The 22,799-nt window shown below is 36.9% G+C and overlaps 3 protein-coding genes and 1 pseudogene across 6 annotated transcripts; 2 read left to right on the forward strand and 2 right to left on the reverse strand.

Moving 5' to 3' along the window:
• Positions 1–5,306: 5,306 nt before the first annotated feature.
• LOC104705966 (putative F-box/kelch-repeat protein At3g20710) lies at positions 5,307–6,852 on the reverse strand (annotated as a pseudogene).
• An 811-nt stretch (positions 6,853–7,663) lies between these two features.
• On the forward strand, positions 7,664–15,503 carry LOC104785686 (uncharacterized). Of its 4 annotated transcripts, none has more exons than XM_087455548.1 (21): positions 7,758–8,140; positions 8,233–8,321; positions 8,694–8,803; positions 8,911–8,965; positions 9,226–9,293; positions 9,461–9,549; positions 9,793–9,859; positions 9,935–9,997; positions 10,176–10,343; positions 10,462–10,555; positions 10,638–10,717; positions 10,810–10,882; positions 10,990–11,033; positions 11,504–11,571; positions 12,067–12,149; positions 12,256–12,413; positions 12,496–13,801; positions 13,928–14,211; positions 14,455–14,667; positions 14,757–14,913; positions 15,025–15,503. In XM_087455548.1, the coding sequence occupies exons 6-21, from the start codon at positions 9,473–9,475 to the stop codon at positions 15,312–15,314; spliced, it is 3,225 nt and encodes a 1,074-aa protein (XP_087311674.1). In that variant the 5' UTR covers positions 7,758–8,140; positions 8,233–8,321; positions 8,694–8,803; positions 8,911–8,965; positions 9,226–9,293; positions 9,461–9,472; the 3' UTR covers positions 15,315–15,503. The 4 variants fall into 4 exon arrangements, with proteins under 4 accessions (XP_010509249.2, XP_019082731.2, XP_087311674.1 ...); XM_087455550.1 differs by having other exon boundaries at positions 7,774–8,140; positions 13,931–14,211; XM_010510947.2 differs by lacking the exon at positions 9,226–9,293 and having other exon boundaries at positions 7,664–8,140.
• On the forward strand, positions 15,415–17,933 carry LOC104785669 (pentatricopeptide repeat-containing protein At3g20730). Its single transcript, XM_010510931.3, has 2 exons — positions 15,415–16,278; positions 16,368–17,933. Exons 1-2 carry the CDS (start codon positions 15,633–15,635, stop codon positions 17,438–17,440), a joined length of 1,719 nt encoding a protein of 572 aa, XP_010509233.2. The 5' UTR covers positions 15,415–15,632; the 3' UTR covers positions 17,441–17,933.
• Positions 17,437–21,147, reverse strand: LOC104705976 (polycomb group protein FERTILIZATION-INDEPENDENT ENDOSPERM). The gene is made up of 13 exons (XM_087455556.1): positions 20,754–21,147; positions 19,596–19,661; positions 19,367–19,489; positions 19,173–19,253; positions 18,986–19,078; positions 18,828–18,903; positions 18,658–18,737; positions 18,497–18,568; positions 18,330–18,389; positions 18,149–18,245; positions 17,989–18,052; positions 17,834–17,893; positions 17,437–17,705 (listed from the first exon to the last, which is right to left on the reverse strand). The coding sequence occupies exons 1-13, from the start codon at positions 20,928–20,930 to the stop codon at positions 17,645–17,647; spliced, it is 1,110 nt and encodes a 369-aa protein (XP_087311682.1). The 5' UTR covers positions 20,931–21,147; the 3' UTR covers positions 17,437–17,644.
• Between the last annotated feature and the right edge of the window lie 1,652 nt (positions 21,148–22,799).

Below are 22,799 nucleotides of genomic sequence, written 5' to 3' on the forward strand. Positions count from 1 at the left end.
TGTCAAGACTCATGAGCCATGACAAGAAAGGTTCCAAGCTCCATTAAGAAATTAATACATCTGAATCTGATAAAGGGATGGACAAGAGTGTACACAAAACATGAGTCTTCTTAATATAAGTTTCAGAACAAAAACATGAGTACTCACTATAGCGTTTTTTCTAAATATAATTTGTGAATAGAGAGAGACTTAAGACAAAAAGTAATAGGGTAAATTATATGCAGTAGCCATGAGGTGAGTTTTTTATTCACTTTAGGTCAAAGTGAAAAGTGGTTTTCATGTGTTAGTCACTTCCATAATTTTGGACAACTAAACCATTGAAACAAACAAACAATGAAGTGTTTAGTTAAGTCAGTTAGGATTGTTCCCCTTTTTGTGACTAAATGGAATAAAATCCTTTTGCTACAGTAAAAAAAGTAAAATATAAAATAAATAAAATTAGTTGCATAGTACTATGTTTCAACGGACCAATGTACGATGTGTTTTGTTAGTACTGTGTTTTGCTAGTATTGTGTTTTGATGTACGGTTCTTTGCAACTGTGTACGTACACAAGTCATTAATGTTGTGTACGTACATATATAATGTTATTGGAAACGTTATTATACTGTTGATTATAAATAACATTCAGAATTATAATTATTCAGAAATAGTACAAACATTATGAACATTGAGAATTATAAATAAACATTCAAAAAAACATATATGATCTTTTAGGGCTCCATTTTTTATTTTTGAGTTCCTAAGCTCTCCCCTTCATGCTCCATTACATGGTTTATATGGAAACGTCCAGCAAATTCAGAAGGGGAGTGGTGATGATGTGGCGTGGAGGAGGAGGGGAAGCTCTGCTGGTGGTGAGGTGTTGCTCCTTCCTCAGATTTTGTCCTTAATCCAAGATAAGTGGTTGATGCTAGGCTTATCTAGGGTTTTGGGATGATTGGGGTGGATTTGTCATGGGTAAGATGGATTGTGAAGAATCCATGGGTTGTTTTTATGGTTGTTGTCATTGTGAATACGTAGGGTATGTGCTTAATCGTTGGAGAAAGAGTATTGGCCGTGGAGTTAGGTTTTGGTGGCCGAGAGGTGCTTGAAATCAAGTACGGTCGTGTTTCAGGTGTTGTGTCGACCGAAACCACTACCAACATACGAACAATGTAAATTGGTCCAGGATGGCTACTTCGAGGCTGGGCTGAAATTTAGTGGGGAGCTTCGTGGTGCTACAATCTCCATATCCAACGGTGAGTTTTTGAAAGGAACAGTTGGTTTTTGATTTCATCAAATGTTTGTATTGTGGTATGGCATAGACGATTTTGTGGTAAGTTTGGGTGTCGAGCGACACCAAGGTGGTGTCGGTTGACACTAGCATGTTGTTATGTGTTTGGGTCCTAGGAGGACATCTAGAATAAGGTTTGGATGAGGAGAGATCGACGGAAGTGATGTCGTGGGCGTTGGTGTCAACCGACACTAGGAGAGTGTCGTTCGACACCATGTGTGTTGGTTCACAAGTGATATGATGGATGACGTTCGACACTAGGTGGAGGTGCTGATATGTCTATATTTTGTCTCTCCTCAGCATATATTAATCATGCATTTAGCTAGGATAACTGATTGTTTTACATCATTTTCTAAGTCTTTTCTATACACTTTGCATGTCTAGGTAGTTCTTGCATCATCCTTGCATACATTGTGCATTTCGGAGTATTTTAGGTATTGAGGAGACGTTGGAAGCGCATCCGCCCGAGCCATGCTCCCCAGCATCCGTCCGAGCCATGCTCCCCAGCGTCCGTCCGAGCCATGCTCCCCAGCGTCCGTCCGAGCTATTCTCCTCAGCGTCCGACCGAGCCACTCTCACTCGCCACGCACCCCAGCAGTCCGACCGAGCCACTCTCACTCGCCACGCTCTCCAGAGGTTTGACCGAGCCACTCTCAGGACACCAGTTGAGCTGCACCAATCGAGCCATTCTCACAACACTCTCGGAACCCTCTCTCGAGCCTATCTCACAACATTCTCGGCACCCTCTCTCGAGCCAATCTCACAACACTCCTGGAACCGTCTCTCGAGCCAGTCTTATCCGCTCGGTCGAGCCACTACGTTCGATCCGTTCCACTCGAGTGGGATTTAGCTTTCGACGTCTTCACCAAAGTTGTAGAGAATTGAATCATCTTTCCAATGCCGTTTATTTCAAGCCAATATAAGGTGTAGTTCAATAGTTATCATCGTTTTAGTGAATGTGTATACACCAAGCTCGAGCCACTTTCACCGACCACGCTCGAGCCACTTTCACCGACCACGCTCGAGCCGCTTTCACCGACCACGCTCGAGCCAATTTCACTCACGCCATTCAAGCCACTTTCATATACCAATCGAGGACTGAACGCACACCGACTCGTTCACACATGTCAGGAACACGTTCCGTCTTACACGCTTCAAGAGATTCCCAAAACCGACTCCCTACCTTGTCGTTTTAAGTTCTAGGGTTTTCCATGTTGGACTACTATAAATACTTTTTGTTAAACCTTGGCTGGACATCTTATCTTTTATCTCGTATTGTTTTCTTTTCCTTAAGGTTAACCTAGCCACCAAAATACGTTCTAAGACTTTGTATTCCGGTATCTTTGAGATTATTCAGTTGTTGCATTGGATTCCTTCTACAAAGTTGTTCATCTTATTTTTATCTACCTAATAATGCTTGTTTCAATGTTTTCTGTGTTTGCATCCTTGATAATGATTTTCGGATCTGAGTAGTGTAGTAGTTCTTGAGGATGGGATAGATTAGGTGGAGGATCTTAGGTTGTAGAGTGTTTAGGATTTGATTTGTATGATTCTCTTCTGGACTAGGGTTAGAAATAATTCTCTCTCTGATCAATTGGAACTAGGTTTTAGACATTTTCACACCCAAAAGGTGTTCGATGAAATGTCTGACCAACTAGTGCCAGAGACTTACGTTCCTAGCCTAAGAGATTAGTTGTCTAGGATGTTTGTTGACGTGAATGAACTTGTTTGTCATGCCTGCTCGACCATGTTTCTCTAGCGAGAGCTAGGTATGGAAGTGGTTGAGTCAGAGTAGCTTTTGCCAAGGGATTGGATTGGCTAAGTCGTGATGTTCATTGTCTAGGGATAGTTTTCTTGTGGCATGTTAAACACTCTGTAGAATAGGAGACTTCACCGACATCAATTACTCTCATCCTTAGGACCTCTTTCTTTCTGATTTTTATTACATTCCTGAGACTGTTTCATTTCTTGCCTTTTAGTTCATGCTTATACTCGTTTATGTTTTTATTCATTTTTGCATCTTGTCAAGCATTTTCGTTTCTAGTCCTAGAACACAGCTCCGTTTTGCATTCTGATCATTCTAGGACTGTTAGACAAACACTCTTTTTGAATTGGCTTGACTTGTGATTTCTTGATTGCATCTTAATTGTTAGTGAAGTTTCCCAACTGGATTGACACCTTAAGTATTACAACTGCATAAGGTTAATTGAACCTGCTAGGAGACACAAAAATCTTAGTATCAGGTGCCTTTTGACACTAAAGGAGTTGATAGTGAATTGGAGTATTCGTGGGGAAGTGTTGTCCATGGCTGGATGGAATCAAATATTCCAGCCCACCTCTATTGTTGCTCGGTCGCTAGGGGTGATTGGTTGTGCGACTCAGTAACTAGATGAGGTGGAGTTTGGTGTATTTGTGAGAGTTTATGGAAGGAGCGATATCTACGCCGGTTTTCTCGTCTGAATCATGGAGTTGCGATGAGACCGTTTCTCGTGGATAAGGATTGGGAATCCGGGTGCGGTCATTTCAATCGTTAATATGGTTTTTAAGCAATGTCAATGTACGTACACGAGTACTTTATACAATCCAGAAAGCTTGTAAATCGTTAATACAGTTTTTAACCAACAAAAATGAATTAAAAATCATGATTATGTTTAGCAAGAATTTGGATAATTTTTCATAGTGTACCTTTTTTTATTAGATTCTTAGAAATACATTAAATTAAAAGAACATAAAACTAACAGAAATATTTTTTTTTTTTTACTTTTTACCTTCTCTTTATAAAATTTTATGATTAGCTTTTTTTATTGTGCATTATAATTATTATTTTTAATTATACTATATTTTACACTTTAATTTAATATATTTTTTAATTTTGAATCATGTTCTTAAAAATAGTTTCATATTAACATAACCATGTATGTACATGTACGTACACAATATTAATTTATTAGTGTACGTCTATACTCAGTAATGTTATTTTGTTTAATGTACGTAATATTTTGGTATACGTCCATTATGTTCTTTTGTTTAATTTGTACGTCCATAAGTATGTTTTAATCAGAGGATAAAATTGTATTTTTGCACTCTTCTTCAGCATTGATATCTTCTGCAACCCTAATATTGCAGTCATTGTTCACAGCTCCTCTTGAACCTTGTTTTTTCTTTACAGATTAATGTACTTTACACCTAAACCTTGTAGATCTAACATATAGTAGCATATTTTAAATTCAAAAAACAAAAATTTTGAGTTTTTGAAGTGTTTGGAAAAACCAATGAGGCAAATCAAAATCATTTCTTCTTTTCTTCTACTCGCCAGACTTCTACACAGTAAATCAAAATATTTCTCCTCCTCTTCTTTTTTTTTTCTGCTGAAGTGCTAAACACAATTTTGTTTCATCGGAATTTATTACTCTCAGTTTCCAATTGTTTTATGTGAAGGAAGAAGAACCAAATACTTAAAATTACTTTCAAATATATTTTTATTTTTTAATTAACCAAACATGACACGTTTGAGTAATGACACCAAACTATAATTGTCTAGTTATAGGGTATTTTTGTCCCTTTTTTAGGGTGGCTATTCTGTGAAAAGTGAGATTGACTTTGTCAACTCATGAGAGAAAATATTTTTTTGGTGTAATTTGTGAAAATTTCTTTTCGTTATATAGTCTGTAAAGTTTATTAAGCAATGGGTTGAGAATTCGATTGCAACCCGAAAACTGATAGCTTTTGCTCGTCCATTGTTGTCGATCTAAATAGTAAATAGCTTAAATCATTAAGAATGAAGCTTGTTACATGTTTTTGTTATAAATAGACAGAGGTAGTAACTTGCTCGACCAATGCCACCATGTCGTTTGTTTTGTAAAATGTAAAATTAAATGAATTCTCTCACCCATATTGCATAAGACGAAGAAATGAGAAACAAATTCATATATATATATATATATATATATATATCTACTGATAAATCTTGTTCAAAGAAGACACTGTATATGCAATCAAAATGAAAATGTAAAAAGACTGAATTTTATGAACCTGTTACATGATTTTCATAGAACTTGGAACATAAGAGCATGTACGGCCAAACTCTAGTGTGTTTGGAGATTTACGGAGATCCATACTTTTGATATAACCATTCTTTCCATTGATGTGAGCTCTCTTGTAAATGGTTCCAACCCACGGTGACCTGTCTTTCTCAAAAACAACTGCCACTTTCTTTTCCTGGTCAATGAAGAAATCCCCATACCCATAGGTATTATTGTAATAATGTATAATTGGTTTCATATCAATTTTTAAGAAGATGATCCACGACACTGCATCAGGTGTTGGAATACAATCCAAGTCCCACATCTGAAGTTTGATAAAACTATCATTAATATATAAAGAGTTATGGTCAATCTACTAATTGCCAATTGGTTTTTAGTTAGAAGTCCAAGATAAACCCAAATTTAACGGTTCAAGTTCTGGTGGACCTAGAAAAGTGGATACGGACATGCCTCTTGTTAGGGCGAGTAATGGGGGCCCAAGAAGGGGTTTATTATCGGTTCAAGTGGGATCGGTTCGAGATGGAGTTATCATTTCGAGGAGGCGTGTTAAAATCCCATATGTGGTCCTTGGTTTGAAGGGGAGATTGTTGGAATACAATCCAAGTCCCACATCTGAAGTTTGATAAAACTATCATTAATATATAAAGGGTTAGGGCCAATCTACTAATTGCCAATTGATTTTTAGTTAGAATCCCAAGATAAATCCAAATTTAACATCAGACTCAATATTGTTCGTTACCCAAATAACCATTTTATCCCACAGCTGCAATAACACCGCAAGCTTCTCTTCTTTAACTGCAGATAGAGTCGCATAATCCTCATTGAAGGGCAGAGGCAGACGCGGTCCAAACATCTCGCTTGTAAAATCAAAACATAACAAACAATATTTTCTGATTCTTTATCTCTACCATACCAGTAAGTATCTCCTTTCAAAGACACACAATCTTTCATATCCTTCATATCCCATTCAAGAGAGCCGTCAGGAAGCTTCCATGACTTGGAGCTCAAGTCGTAGATTTCGAGGCAGTTTACGCTAATACCAAAAAGCCTCAAGATCTTGTGGCTACCGCTGGATTTGTCGTATCCGAGGGCATACTTGTCTAATCTCTCGTAAGGAGCTCTTGGTAAGATCCATTTTGTTTGTCCCCAATACGGGTTCAAAACAACAAACATGTGTCCCCATACACATAAGAATACACCGTTGCACTGAATTGAATAACTTGAGATTTATGGAATACTTCAGCTGTCTTGCCTCGGCTAATAAGTTTAGCTTTACGCTTTATAGATAGATCCACGTCGTTGTTTTGACTTACTGTGTGGAGATTGACGCCGACCAAACAAACATCAAATTCCGTGACCATCAGAAACTCTCTTTCCCCTGACACGGCTGCTTTGTGGATGTGCTTGTTTACAAAGCTCCTAGTTTTGGATATATCGTTCCACATTTTGCAAGTAGATCTCACTGTTCTTAGGTGTATAAACGGAACCCTATAGAGAATCTCCTCCACCAAATCCTTTGGAAGATTTGACATCATCATCATCATCGTTGAAACAAGGGTCGATCGATGTAGAACAGAGAAATCTAGTTTAAATTTTTTAAAACTCTGTTTCTTTTCATTGTGGTTGCTGGTTTCTTCCAATTCCAAAAAAGGCATTCGATAGATTTTGCCATTTTGGTGTAGAAGACACAATAACCCTAAAAAGTAAGACGGTGGCGCATCTTATACGTTTCCTATTTAATGGGCTGATTATACGCATGCTAAGGCGTGTGAGACGCATTACAGATAAGGCCCAAAATTTAAAACATATGTGGCAAAAACATTTCACCTTATCCCTTCTTCCGCTCAAATCAGTTCTCATGATCTCATCATTCTATTTCTATCAAACAAACTCATCTAACACATCTGGTTAAGACAGAGAGAACTATATAGTGACACAAATCCATCTCATTGTCATAAGATGTGACTAATTTTACTGAGGCGTTGATGGTTAGCTTCAATGCGGTAAATTTATTTTACTTTGGTCCATAACATATTTCCCAAAATACAGTACTGAGATGTTTGAAAACAAAACAGTCTCTCTACTTCATCCGTTACTGGCTGAACATGATGAGGACTGAGTAGAGAAGATGAGACTTCTTGAATGAAAATCACACAAATCCCAAACTTCCTGACGTTTGAAACCAAATCCTTGAGATATATTTCATCCATCATCCATTAATAAATGGCCGACATGATGAGGATAGTTAATACTACACTACTCTTTCAAGGTCTCTCTCGCTACTTCAATAATTTTTAACTAGTCGGTCATCTCTTCTTCTTCACACGTGCGAACAGAACAGTCTCGCACGTGCCAGTCTTCCATAACAACAATAATTAATTTTTGTTCTGTCATCTTCTCTTCTCCCATGAGAACACACACACACACACACACACACACACACACACACACACACACACACACACACATTTGATAAGTTACAGTCCTTTTTTTAAAAAAATTTTTTTTTGTCTGAATTTATTATTTAGAGAAACAAAAGAATCTGTAAATGTCCTAAAGACTCAACAATTCTCGATTCCACGTCTTTTGCTTTTCTACTGAAGAAACCCAATTTCTCGGATCTGGGATCGTCGTATAAGCTGGAGCTGCTGCTGTTGATTCCATCATTTTGGTGTTTGTGATTTTGGAATCACAGGATCGATCGATCAGCAAAAATGGAGTCGATACTGGCACGAGCCTTGGAGTATACACTCAAGTATTGGCTCAAATCATTCACCAGAGATCAGTTCAAGCTTCAAGGCCGTACCGCTCAGCTTTCTAACTTAGGTCCCCTTTCTTCTCCGACTCCGACTTCTTCATCTTCATTTGGGAATAAAAATGTCTTCTTTCTGATTTAGATTTTTTTGTGTGTTATGCAGACATTAATGGTGAGGCTATACACGCCAGTATGGGTTTGCCACCCGCACTTAGTGTGACCACTGCCAAAGTTGGAAAATTGGAAATCATGGTTTGTGTTTCAACTCCTTCCGCATTGTTATCTGCAATTAATTGTTTTCAAATGGGGAATTGAGTATAAATTCATGTGAAATTTGGGTTTAGTAGCAGATTCTTGTATACATCTTTAAGTCTTTTTTTTTGTTTTTCTTGATTTTGAGATGGTTCGTTGAAAAATTAGGCCATAATCCATGAGTGCATATCTCTAGTTTCCACCTTTTTCTACCAGATATATTTTAGGATTGCTAAGAACATGGATTTGATTTGATGGAATTAGCTACTAAACTGAAAAAGTTATCCTGGTTCTGTAAACGTGTGTGATCTATCTTAATATTTTACAAGCATTGAATTTTGTTTTCTTTCTCTCATTTTCCTCTTCATATAGCTTCCGTATGTCAGTAATGTACAAACTGAACCAGTAGTTGTGCAAATCGATAAACTCGATCTTGTTCTTGAAGAAAATCCTGATGCTGATGTGACAAAGGGTCCAAGCAGGTGCTGAGTCCCTACTTCATCTCTTCTCCTTTCTGCCCATTTTTAACTGAGGCTTTGTTTAATATCCCAGAATAATATTGTGTCTTTCATTTTTTTTTTTCCTTCAGTGTTCAGTCTCCTACCGCCTCTGGAAAAAGTAATGGTTATGGATTCGCTGACAAGGTGTGGTATCTCTACTACTTGGTCAATATTTCCAAATTTATCCCATAAAGCACAGAGGCGTTACTAGTTTTTATGGTGGTTCAAATGTTCTAGCCTCCTCTAATTATTATTTTGAGATTTTTGCAAACAAAACTGATAACTACCATGTGCCATATTCTCCTTATATAGAAGAATATAATTCCATCTCACCTTGAGATTATATTTCCTAGGAAATGCTGATAATGTTTTGTCCAATATATGTTTTGTATTTTAAATCTCAGTATAGTAGGTAGCTAAAATTGCAAGAAAGAGGAAATAGGCTGTATGGTTTCGATCACTCTGTAGTTAGGTAGGTGATTTTGAGCTTTGTTCTTTATTGGTCTTTCTTGCACATTTGGTTGAAGACTAGCTATGCATATAATCCTTATGTTTTGTCGTAGCAATGATGTCAATTTGCCTGAGTGATATCTTTCTTTGGGTTTATAGTTATATTCATTTCCGAGATATATGTATCAGATTGCAGATGGAATGACTTTACAAGTTAAGGTGGTCAATCTTCTTCTTGAAACTGGAGGTGGTGCTCACCGTGAAGGAGGGGCAGCCTGGTAAGTTGCTTTTTCTGCACCCATTTTCTATCAATTTGAGATTTAGCTTCATGTCTGTGGGCTGAGTGTTGGAATCTCGTTACTTTGGGTTCTTTGATCCACAGTTCTGGTTGTTTTATAATTTATGCCTTTCACACTCCTACCTGACTAAATTTTCATTTTCGTTTTCATCTACTTGGGAATTAAACTAAGTGCCCTGAGTTGTTGCTTATGTATGTCTAAGCTCTTATACTCTATATCTAGGGCTGCTCCGCTGGCATCTATTACAATACGTAACCTTGTTCTGTATACCACTAATGAGAGTTGGAAGGTGAGATTTGCGAGCATGATCTAAGAAAATTCTTTCCTGGAAGAAGAGTAGTTCTGAATGATTTTTCATTTACAGGTTGTAAATCTGAAAGAAGCAAGGGACTTCTCTACTAACACAGGATTTATTTATTTGTTTAAGGTATTGATGCCACTCGTTAGCTAGTTTTCCTTGATATTATATTCTTGATGGCTCAAGATTGAGCATTCCGTTTTAACGAAAACAGTGCCTAAATATCCTACCTGTTAATTTTCTTTGAAGATAATACTCCTGATGTGATTTGTTTCTCTACCTGTGATGCATATCCTTTCGTTATCAGAAACTTGAATGGGAAGCTTTATCAATTGATCTTCTACCACATCCTGATATGTTCACTGATGCTAATTTAGCCCGCTCTGAAGAAGCAAATCTCAGAGATGATGATGGTGCAAAACGAGTTTTCTTTGGAGGAGAACGCTTTTTAGAAGGAATTTCTGGCGAAGCATATGTAAATATTTGTATTCGATTCTCTTGTACTTGTATATATGATATCAAAGAAAAGTGCTTGAATGCATTAGATGTTTTGGTGCCTGATTCATTAGCCCTGATGGTGGCCTTTTTTTCAGATCACAGTTCAGAGAACAGCACTAAACAGTCCTCTTGGGCTTGAAGTCCAGTTGCACATTCCAGAAGCTGTTTGTCCAGCCTTAAGTGAACCAGGTTTGAAAACATATTTCTTAGTTTTCTCATAACAGGTTGATGTAGATGAATAACTAAGTCTACTCATTATTCTTCTAAACAGGGTTGCGAGCTCTTCTCCGCTTTCTAACTGGAATGTACTTATGCCTAAACCGAGGAGATGTGGATCCTAAATCTCAGCAGGTCTTAAATTTCAAACTTCCTATTGATCTTAACAAAGGAAACGATTTACTTGAATGATTTGTTCTCACTCTTTAATGGTATGCCTCCACCAGTCTGCTGAAGCAGCAGGACGCTCTCTTGTCTCCGTTCTTGTGGACCATGTATTTCTTTGCATTAAAGATGCTGGTTAGTTGATTTGACTCACCTCATGCTAGCTAAGAAGAGTGCGGTCTTGCATGAAATCATTACTCTCGTTTCTTGGGTTTAACATTTACCATCTTTCTACGTTTCAGAATTCCAACTGGAACTACTAATGCAGTCACTCCTTTTTTCTCGAGTACGTTCTCACTTCTCAGTGATTCTTAGAATGTGATCTAGTAACTAGCATGATTTTGTTTCCTGCATTCACATTATGCACTATGGAACTTTCTTAGTTCTGGGAAATCGTAAACCAAATTTCAGGAACTCTTGTTCTTATGATTTTATTGTAAGTGTGGGTATGAGTTGGAATAAGACACAAATTATTTATAATGAAATCGTATCTCGGGCAATGTTTCATAAAGAAATTAGGGATTGGACCAGATTTGCCCCCTCATGAAAGTAGTTTCATGGTTAATGCATATTATGGTTTTGACCACTAACTTGGTTGTCTCAAGCTCTATATATCTCTTTCCTGTCATGTTATGTTCACTAGAAAGTTTATTGCCCTCACATGATTAATGCACTTCAGTACGCTAAGCATCTTAATGAATTATATCTTGTTATGTGGTGCTGAAATCTGATATCACTTGGCATATATACTTGCAGGCCTGTGTTTCGGACGGAGAATCAGCTAACTATTTGACCAAGATTTTGATTGGTGGGCTATTTTTAAGGTGAAAATGCATATGTCGGGATAATTAGTTAAATTTGATTGATTAGAGTAATCTGTTTATAGCCTTCTTTAAAGTTCTAACTATGCTCCCGATCATCATATCAATAGTTTTCTTTGCAATTTTACTAAAATGAACTCGGAGCACTTTGTAATTTCTGTTGATCTTCAGAGCATTATGTTTGTCGTAGTTGCGATTTGCATAGTCAGGATCTTCGTTTCTGTTGGCGCTTTTGAAACCTTTATCCGATTACCTTGTGTTTAATGGTTGCAGAAGCCAAAATTTTACTTGATAGTGTATGTCATACGATATAAACAGAAAAGAGTTGTGGAAACTTCAAATAATCTACTTAAGCTCTTTGCCTTTTTTCATATCATTTTTTCGCATGTATTTGCTGGTTATCTTTATTTATAACTTTTATATCACTTTCTTGTGCCTGTGTTGGTTCACAAATTTGAATTTAGAGTTCTTGCATAATTATTCATGGTTTCAATTCAGGGATGCTTTTTCGCGTTTACCTTGTGCTCTAGTCCAACCATCCATGAAAGCTACTGCTGAAGACCTTGCAGTTCCTGACTTTGGTATTAACAATTCTGGCTGTATATTACAAAGATTCTTCTATTGTGATCCTCTCAGTTGCTAAAACATTTCATGCTGATTAAATTTCCTTCCATATTTTTGGGACAGCCAAGAATTTTTGTCCTCTCATATATCCATTGGACAACGGCCCGTGGCAAATAGTTCAGGATGTACCCTTGATCTCCCTACATTCTCTTCAGGTCAAGCCATCCCCAAAACCCCCACACTTTTTCTCAAAGACAGTTATCCAGTGCCAACCACTCATGGTATGTGTATGTAACGTAAAGATCAAAATTTTTACTCATTTTAACAAATTCTTTACTATTTTCTTCTTCTATCCTGTCTCAGGTTCATCTTCAGGAAGAAGCTTGTTTAAGAATTTCTTCTTTTCTAGCTGATGGCATTGTTGTGAATCCTGGTGATGTTTTGCCCGATAACTCTGTTAACTCTCTTCTTTTCACCCTGAAGGAGTTAGATGTGTCTGTTCCATTAGACATGAGTAATTTAGAAGATTCAGCAATCAAAGAAAACCTTTCCGTAAAAAATTCCTTCGTTGGGGCAAGGCTTCATATTGAAAACTTATCTTTTGCGGAGTCACCTACCCTAAAAGTTCGGCTACTAAACCTGGAGAAGGATCCTGCTTGCTTCTGTCTTTGGCCAGGACAGCCTATTGACGCCAGCCAAAAGAAATGGACAGCTGGAGCCTCACATTTTAGTTTGGCTTTGGAAACATCTCCCAACTCAACTGAACTTCAGAGCTCTCGTGGTCCGGAAATGGGTTTGTGGAATTGTGTTGAAGGAAAAGATATGTGTATAGAAGTTGCTATGGTATCTGCTGATGGAATGCCACTGATAACAATTCCTCCTCCTGGTGGTATTGTTCGCATAGGAGTTGCTTGTGAGCAGTATATTTCGCGTGCTTCAGTGGAGCAGTTATTTTTTGTTCTGGACCTCTATTCTTACTTTGGTAAGGTCAGTGAAAAGATTTCAATTGTTAAAGAAAGCAAACGCCAGAGTTCTGTTTCTTTGACTGGAGGGTTGTTGGAAAAGGTTCCTAGTGATACTGCTGTTAAATTGGTTTTGAAGGATCTGCAGCTTAAGTTTCTTGAGTCTTCCTTTACTAGTACTCAGGACATGCCACTCGTTCAGTTTCTTGGCAAAGATCTTTCTGTGAAGGTAACTCATAGAACCCTTGGTGGCGCTATTGCAGTATCCTCCAATATATACTGGGAAAACATTGAGGTAGATTGTGTAGATACCGACATACAACATGAACATGAGAATAGCTGGAATGGTCACTTAGTTAGCTGTAATGGGTCTACCCCACTGAGGCGTGTCTTTTGGGTTGTCAACGGAAGCCATGATGGGCAAAGTGACAGCACTCTTGCGACACCTTTTCTGGACATAAGCATAACACATGTGATTCCCCTCAGTGAAAAGGATATGGAGTGCCACAGTGTAAGCATCGTGGCTTGTATTTCAGGTGTACGCCTAGGAGGAGGAATGAGCTATGCTGAAGCTCTATTACACAGATTCGGAATTTTGAATCATGATGGTGGGCCAGGAGAGGGTCTGTCTAGAGGATTAGAGCATTTATCTTCTGGGCCTTTGTCAAAACTTTTCAAAGCATCTATAGTTGATGACAGGAAAAAGGGTACTGAAAAAAACCATCTTAATTGTGTCCATTTCATATAGCTCATGTGACAGTATCCTCTATACATATTGTTCTTATATACAGCTTCAAGTTTCACTAACCACTGTTGCTAATATATTCATCTAGAAGGAACTCCAGGAAACTGGAATGGCGATGGTTTCCAACATTTGGGAAGGCCAGATGACATTGATGTCTCTGTTGAGTTAAGAGACTGGTTGTTTGCTTTGGAGGGCAGAGAAGGTGTTGGCAGACAAATTCTGAATAATGAAGATATTGGAAGAGAAGAGAGGTGTTGGCACACAAATTTCCGTACTTTCCGAGTAATAGCCAAGAGTACACCGAAGAATGTGAATCCAAATGGGACAGAAAATAAGTATGATGCTCACAAGTATCCTGTGGACTCAATAATTGTAAGTATATGTACTCCCTATGTCTCCACAGCTCAATTTCTTACCCTAAACTTTCTGAGGTTAAGATAACCTTCACTTTGAAGGAGAGAGAGTTTTGTGGTGTCTTAGAATAACCATATGTAACTCTCAAAGCATCCTTTATCTTTCTGGTGTATTACAAGATTACATTCTTGAATGCGTAAGCGTTGTGGACCTTAATGTGTTACTAAGCCCGTTAAATTTTATTTGGGAAATGCATTATAGGTCAGTGTCGAAGGTCTACAGACAGTGAAGCCTCAGATGCAGAAAGGGACTGATTCTTGTAATGGTTTGCTTACAAATGGAGTTTACGAAAATGGTCACGTGCATGGAGGTGTAAACATTGAAGCTAATATTGTGGCATCGGATGACAAATCTGTTCATGATGACTCATTAAACTGGGTGGCAGAAAGTCTGAAATTCTCTGTTAAGCAACCTGTAAGTGAAGCTGATCTCGTTTCTCTTTGCTTATTTTTTTTTGTAAAGTAGTTTTTGTTTTAGAGGTTTTTTGTCCTTTGTGCTGCAAGGTTGAGGCAGTTGTTACAAAAGCTGAGTTGCAACATTTGTCATTCTTGTGCAAATCTGAAGTTGATGCAATGGGAAGGATAGTCGCAGGGGTTTTACGTGTGCTGAAGCTTGAAGACTCTATTGGCCAGGCAACTCTAAATCAACTAAGCAACCTTGGTATATACTTATCTCAAACTCTGCATCTATTTAAGATAAATAGTTTCAACTTTTTTCAGGTTCTTGGATTTGCCTTTTTGGCTTATAACTCTTACGTCTCTTTTGTTGCAGGAACTGAAGGTTTTGACAAGATGTTCTCTCCAAAAGCGAGCAGAGCAGGAAGTCCCAAAATCTCACCTTTTGCTGCATCATCAGACTCTTTGAAAGAAATCTCGTCACGTACAAACCTAGAATCTACCATTACTTCCATTGAAGAAGCGTCGATGGAATTAGAGGCCAAGTGTTCAGCTCTAGTTTCTGATCTCAGCGATTCGGAATCGTCGGCAAATCACGCCAACGAGCTCAAACAGAAACTCGAGAGTTTGCAGAGCTTAATGGCTAAATTACGAACCCAAATCTGAAATTTTTACACTCACAAGACGAAGTGAAGAAGGCAAACCAATTCTTTAATGTAAATAGGCCCCCCATATATATAGAGATGTGAGAATCACTACTTGAAGCGCGGGAAAATTTTGTATCTTTTATTATACGGTGGAAACGAAACTTGTGTATGCATAACAAAAAAAGGAACTGTCTTTTTGGATTGAAAAGTTTTGAGAAATTTTTGCAGAAAAAAAAAAAAAAAGCTTTGGTTTTTACGTTCTTCGTGATTGATTTTGAGTCCATTAAATCAAAAGGGATCACTTTATATTCTCTCTACAGTTGTTGGATATTGGATAATGCTGGCTGCTTATGGGGAGAGTTTGGTTGTTTCGAAACCTTACTTGTTAAGCCCATCTTTGTACCTCAAAGCTCTTAAACTATGCAGCTACCAAATCGTCAAGAAACAACTTCTGTTGATCCATGGGGATTCGGTTACAAATGGGTTCGGCTGGAATCTCCAGTTGAACAACACGTTGATAGATTTGTACTCGAAACAGGGAGATGTGAAACACGCACGTAAACTGTTTGATAAAATTCCTAAGAGAGATGTGGTTTCTTGGACAGTTATGATCTCGGGGTTTTCTCGATGTGGATATCACAGGAATGCGTTGCTGTTGTTCAAACAGATGCACCGGGAAGACGTTAGGGCCAATAGGCACACTTACGGGAGTGTTTTGAAGTCGTGCAAAGATTTGGGACGTATTAAAGAAGGGATGCAGGTACAAGGTTGTGTGGAGAAAGGGAGATTTGCAGGGAACTTAGTTGTGAAGAGTGTATTGCTTTCTCTTTATGCCAGGTTTGGAAAGATGGAGGAAGTTCGCCTTCTGTTTGATTCAATGAACAAGAGGGATTTGGTTTCTTGGAATGCAATGATTGATGGATACACCGCCAATGCTTGTGCAGATACTTCGTTTAGTCTGTTTCAGTTAATGCTCTCGGAAGGTGAACTACTTGTTTCTATTCTTCCCACATATTTCAAAACCTTTTTGACTCAGTTTGGTTAAGTGGCTTCTTGTGTTGTTCTGTGTTAGGGAAGAAGCCAGACTGCTTCACCTTTGGAAGCCTCTTGAGAGCTTCTATAGTTGTTAAGTGTCTTGATATAGTCGGTGAATTACATGGATTAGCGATCAAGCTGGGTTTTGGAAGATCAAGTGCACTGATTAGGTCTCTGATTGATGCATATGTGAAGTGTGGTAGCATTGCTAATGCTTGGAAGCTATACGAGGGCACGACAAAAAGAGACTTAATCTCTTGCACTGCTCTAATTACAGGTTTCACACAGCAGACCAAATGCAGAAGTGATGATGCCTTTGATATCTTCAAAGAGATGATACTGATGAAAACAAAGATGGACGAAGTTGTTGTATCCTCGATGCTTAAAATATGCACCACCATCGCATCTGTAACCATTGGAAGACAAATCCATGGTTTCGCCTTAAAATCCTCCGAAGTCAGATTTGATGTTGCTTTGGGTAACTCGCTAATAGATATGTATGCAAAGTCTGGCGAACTTGAGGATGCAGTCCTTGCTTTTGAAGAGATAAAAGAGAAAGATGTGAGATCATGGACCTCTCTGATTGCAGGATATGGAAGACATGGAACTATTCAGAAAGCAATTGATCTTTATAACAGAATGGAGCATGAAGGGATCAAACCGAATGACGTTACATTTCTTTCTCTCCTCTCTACTTGTAGCCATACAGGACAAACCGAACTAGGCTGGAAGATTTTTAACACAATGATCAACAAGCACGGTATCGAAGCTCGAGAAGAGCACTTATCTTGCATCATAGATATGCTTGCACGTGGTGGCTACCTGGAAGAAGCCTATGAACTGATAAGAAGTAAAGAGGGTATTATAAATCTTAGCTCATCAACATGGGGATCTTTTTTTGATGCGTGCAAGCGCCATGGGAACGTGCAGCTCGGTAAAGTAGCAGCCACACAGCTTCTGAGTATGGAACCGAAGAAACCAGTCAATTATATAAATTTGGCCAGCGTATATGCAGCTAATGGAGCATGGGACAATGCTTTGAAGACTAGAAAGCTAATGAAGGAAAGTGGCTCCTGCAATAAAGCTCCAGGATACAGCCTTGTGCATTGAACAGACGAGAACAAGTGAAAATCTTATAGAGGGTTTACAAAGTGGTTCAAATGTTGACGTTTACAAGGCTATAGGGAGCATCTCAAGGTTTCAGGGCGTAGAGACAAACTATTGCAAATAAAACCATATAAGAGTTACAACAAAAGAATGGAGATCTCATTTCTCAGCACTCCTAATTCATCAATTCCTACAAGAATCAGACCGCTACTTGTTAATCATGTCCCAGCGCCATATAGTCCCGTCCTCGCAGCAAGCAAGAATTGTGCTACAATCCCATGGAAGAAACAGAGTATGTCGGAATCCAATGTTTGGTTTCATTTACAGTAATTATAGAGTCATAAATAAAATTATGAAGTTTTCAGTGCACTTGGTGAGAGAGAAGATGGATGATACCTTCCATCGACAGACATGGCGGTTTGCCTGATTACAGACTTTGATTGATTGTGTGATAACCTATATGGAAACAAAGAATTACGTCAAGACTACAAACAAAGACACCAAAACGAAGCTTGATCATTTATCTAAATCTGAATCCGAAATTAACGTACTTTGTCATCAAAACAGGAGGACAAGTTTTTAAATCCCAGACATAAATCTTTCCTTCCTGATTACCTGATACCAAACCAACGAGGGATTTGTCACAAAATGAATAAGAAATGTTTAATAAGTATATACCGCAAATTTGTATCTAGTGAGCTCTCTGATCACCTATTGCGACAGAATTGAAATGGAGGTCATAAGAAAACTTGATAAACCAAATATCGCACATCGGAATCGGGTATCTTAGTATAACATCAGCAGTACCCTGCAAAGCACAGAAACCTCAATCTGTAAAATATGTGATGAAATGAATGAATCTGTTCTGTTTGACGCAGAAAAAAGATCTTACCTCTCCAGGGGAATTCTCTTTCAGTTGTGGTTCCCACAACACGATCTCGTTGTCCACACTCTAAAATCAGATAGAACACACAAGAGTAAGTGTCTTAATATTGCACCTATCCGCTTTTGACTTATTCCACCAAATGAAATGATCTTAACCATCATTGACTGACTAACCTTTGAAAGAATAAAGTCACCAAACCAACGGTTACAATCAACATAATTCGTATGAACTGAAGCTGTAAATACCTATCATAGAAGTAATGTTATCAACAAAGGCCATCAATAACTGTATACCACTTGTTGTTATACAAGACAAGGGAAAACAAAATACTCACAGGGAATTGGACAAACTTCGTGGGAAATTTTGAAGGATCATCAGTCCATGTGAATGACTTCTCGACATATGTCCAAAACTCTAAAGACAGCCAAAGAATAAGATGATCATACAAACGAACCACAAGCCATTTTTCTCAAAAGGGTTCCTTACAAATGTGCTTGATCGTACCTTTCATTGACCATATTTTAATAGTGGTATCCATACCACAACTAGCAAAACGGTAAATATCAGAAGGGTGAAAATCCTACAATTTTCGACTGAGTCAGATTGCAGTTATCTTTATTATCCATTCTATTTAAGGGAAAATAAAAACCATGTTGTCTTACCACACTTAGAACTTCGTAGCGATGACCTCCAGCTCCAGCAAATATCAGAATACATATCCCAGTTTCAATGTTCCACAAACGAACAGATTCATCCTGATCCAGTTAATCATAAGAGCTCTTAATCATCAGCAAATAAATAAATCTCAGGATATTTCAGAAAGAAAAGCAAGCCAAGAGGTATGAATACCTTGCTCGCAGTAATCACAAGTTGAGGCTTCAAAGGTTGTGTTCTGATTTCGTTTACTGAATCTCCATGGCCCACAAGGCTCTGCACATATGTGAGCACAGATTATACAAGAAAGAAATAGAATAATTTCCTAAGATACATAAACATCCATAAATTCTCCATGTCATTCAAAAGCTTATGAATTGCAATAATACCTTATGAATCCTTTCATTGTTGACGTCAATGACTCGGATTATGCCTTTTACTCCTCCAGCAGCAACATATGGGTTCCCATTAACGCCACACGCCCAACTTACAGTGTAAAATGACTCTTCCTTCTGATCTCCAGAACACATAGACATACACTCAAATGGCCTCAATGACACATAACTTCTTTTAATTCATGGGAGATATATTAAATCTATAATATGTATACTTCCTTACATCCTCATCAGTATAAGATTGCAATGCAGATATGGCTCCATCTTCAAGACAATTGTACAGAGTAATCTACATAATTAGAGAACCATGTTAGAGCTTCTATGGGGAACTCAAGAATACTGTTAACTAGTATCGCACACCATAAAATCACTCAATTGAAATTATACAGAAACTAGGACAAATGAAATTTTTTACAATTAGTTAAAAAACTACATTCACTTTAAGCTACCAAACAACCTTCCTACAGAAACAAAAAAACTGTTAGAACCACTGCATTAAAAAGAGAATGGGACCTAACCAAGCAAATAAGATTACAAATTAACTCCACGAATTTCAGATTGGTTTTCAAAAATGGAACCGGAGAACTTTCGAATGGTATAACTGCTGATGAGACCAAATATCTCTCACCAAAAGCATCATTCAACTTTAAATTCAGTTGGAACTGAGAGAGAAGGAAACATTTGCAATTAGTTAAGAAACAAAAGTCACATTGAGCAACTGAACAACCTTACTGCAGAAAAGAATATACTATTAGGAATACCACACTAAAAAGAGGATGAAACCTAATCAAGTGTAGAAGGTTACGAATTAACTCCACCCATTTCCGATTGGTTTGTAAACGTAAGCCGGGAGCTTTCACACGACATAAAAACCCACTAAGCCTAAACTATCCGATACTTTCGACCGAAGAGAAGTGAGCCCAAGGAGCCATTATCAGCTAAACTAGGAACCGTCATTGAAAACAAGATAGAGCAATCAAGTGTATAAGGTAAATCATTGATGAGCAAAGTATTATCAGCTATATTAGGAACTCTCATTGGAAACAAGGTAATGCAATCAAGTATAAAAAGGTAACCAATTCAGTCACTCCAACTAGTTTCAAAATAAAAAAGACATAACTTTCACAAAATCTCCAATACCATATAGCTTAAAAACTAGACACTTCATAACTCATTGATGGCCGTTTCAAAAGGAACACTTAGATAAGCACACCTAAGCATGAAGCAAAAGTTTCAATTTTTAAATCTCAAACAAGGCTAGAAATCCAGAATCAGACACAAAAGGAAAGTACCTATTATTGCAAATCAATCGCAGTCAAAAAAAAAAAAAACCTAAAAATCTAAACCTTTTGATTCCGAATTGAAAAGTTGAAACCTTTACCCGATTACCACCAGCGGTGACGAAGACACTGAAGAATCGAGAATCAAGGAAGTTAAAAACAACAGCATACAAAGGCTTCTTCCCTTCTTGGATCCTGTTCGTCACTTTGTACGTATTCTTATTCGATGGATTCAAAGACCCAACAAGTGACTCGTTCCCTAATACTATCTTCGACATTCAAAATTCTCTCTCTCTCTCTCTCTCTCTCTCTCTCTCTCTCTCTCTCGCTGGCACAGCTAATCTAAAAGCTAGCTCATGCAACAAACCACAACGGGTCTTTTGAAAATTTCGATTATACACACAAATTTGCGTGTTATTGTTACTGTAACCGAAGCTTTTGTGACCTGACGACAAAATTTTATTTTGGACCTGACACAAAACTTCTACCTGTTATAAAAAGAAAAAAGAGAAAAAAATAATAAGATAATATTATGCAGTGAAAACTTCTACCTGTTATAAAAAGAAAAAAGTGAAAAAAATTGGTAAATATCAACGTTATGCTCACAATTAACGTTATGCTGGAAAAAAAATATATATATTATAGATTCTTAGATTGATATCATCGAAATTTACCTATTTGTTTTCTTAAATAAATAAAAAAACTCTTGAAGGTATGAATGGAATTTTATAAGTGCAATGATAAGTAAAAACCTCTAGAAATTTAATAATATCCAGCTCATATTTTATTGATTTATAAAGCTATTATTTATAGAGAAATTTCATAATTTTATAAAATTAATACCTAATGAAAATTAGTTTTTTCTGCTAAAATTTATAATTTCCTATTTTCTTTTTTTTTTGAGTTTTTGGATGTAAATATTTTTTGATGAAATAAGAAATATTCTATATATGAGTTCAAATAAGAATGCCAATTTAAATATATCAAACAACACTATGGTCATATTTACTTAAATTGTCTTTAGGTATATCTAAATAAATTTATATAATTAATAATTTATGATAATAATAATAGGATCACATGTTTACATAGGATTTCAATAATAAATACTCTCATTTTCCCACTTTATAAGATCTTTTAGGTGAAAACCCAAATTTTAAGAAACCATAAATAGCTTGTTATTTTTACGAAAAAAAATTACTTAACATAAATTTTTAAAATTTTAACCAATAGAAAAAACATGCATAATACTAATGTCATAACACACTGCGAAACATCCCCATAAATTATGCATAGATATATGAGAAAATTTAATAATATAGAACACACAAAAAAAAACTAAAACATCAGATAAATGAACAAGAGTATTTTCTTATTATTTTATCAAAATTGGTTAAATTTATTAATTTATAATAATTATTAATTTACAGTTAGTATTAATTTGTAGATGTTTTCTGTATTTTGTATTTGATATCACTAAAATTAACCTCTATGTAATTATTTACCTAAAAATTCTAACTAAAATAGTTTGATGTAATCATGATGATAATATATTGAACATCCCTCAAACAAGTGAATCAAGGTTCGTCATTGACAAGATTGATGGTAGAATTCATATCTATAAGAAGTTGGACAGTCATTCAAAAATTGAAAGGTTAATTTATATATATCTTGATTTAGTGTAAAATAAATGAAATTATAGTGCGTTTCGTAATTTAAATCAAAGCAGTTTACAACTGTACGTTGACAAAAAAAAAAGTTGACAATTGTACAAATGAAATTGCAAAATTTCAAAATAATAATAACATAAAGCAATTATGGATGATTTTTAGGTCGCTAACCAAATTACAATACATCGATTGAAATATTTTTAGAGGATATTAACGTGTCTGACATCTCATAAAAACTAGTATGGATGATTTATAAGTTGTTAACTAAATTACGACGCGTGGACACAATGCATCGATTGGAATCTTTTTAGAGGATGCTAACGATCAATCTGACCTCTCCTAAAATAACTAGTATGTGATGAATCCAACACGGACAGTTTCCATCATTTATAAATTGACAATAGGATCTGGATCACTCCGCAAATAAGAAATCGGGTTAAGTTCGCTATACAATGATTGAATTGGGTATTGTACTCA

The sequence above is a fragment of the Camelina sativa genome, chromosome 1 (assembly GCF_030686135.1).
Source record: "Camelina sativa cultivar CO46 ecotype springtype chromosome 1, ASM3068613v1".
Taxonomy (NCBI): Eukaryota; Viridiplantae; Streptophyta; class Magnoliopsida; order Brassicales; family Brassicaceae; genus Camelina; species Camelina sativa.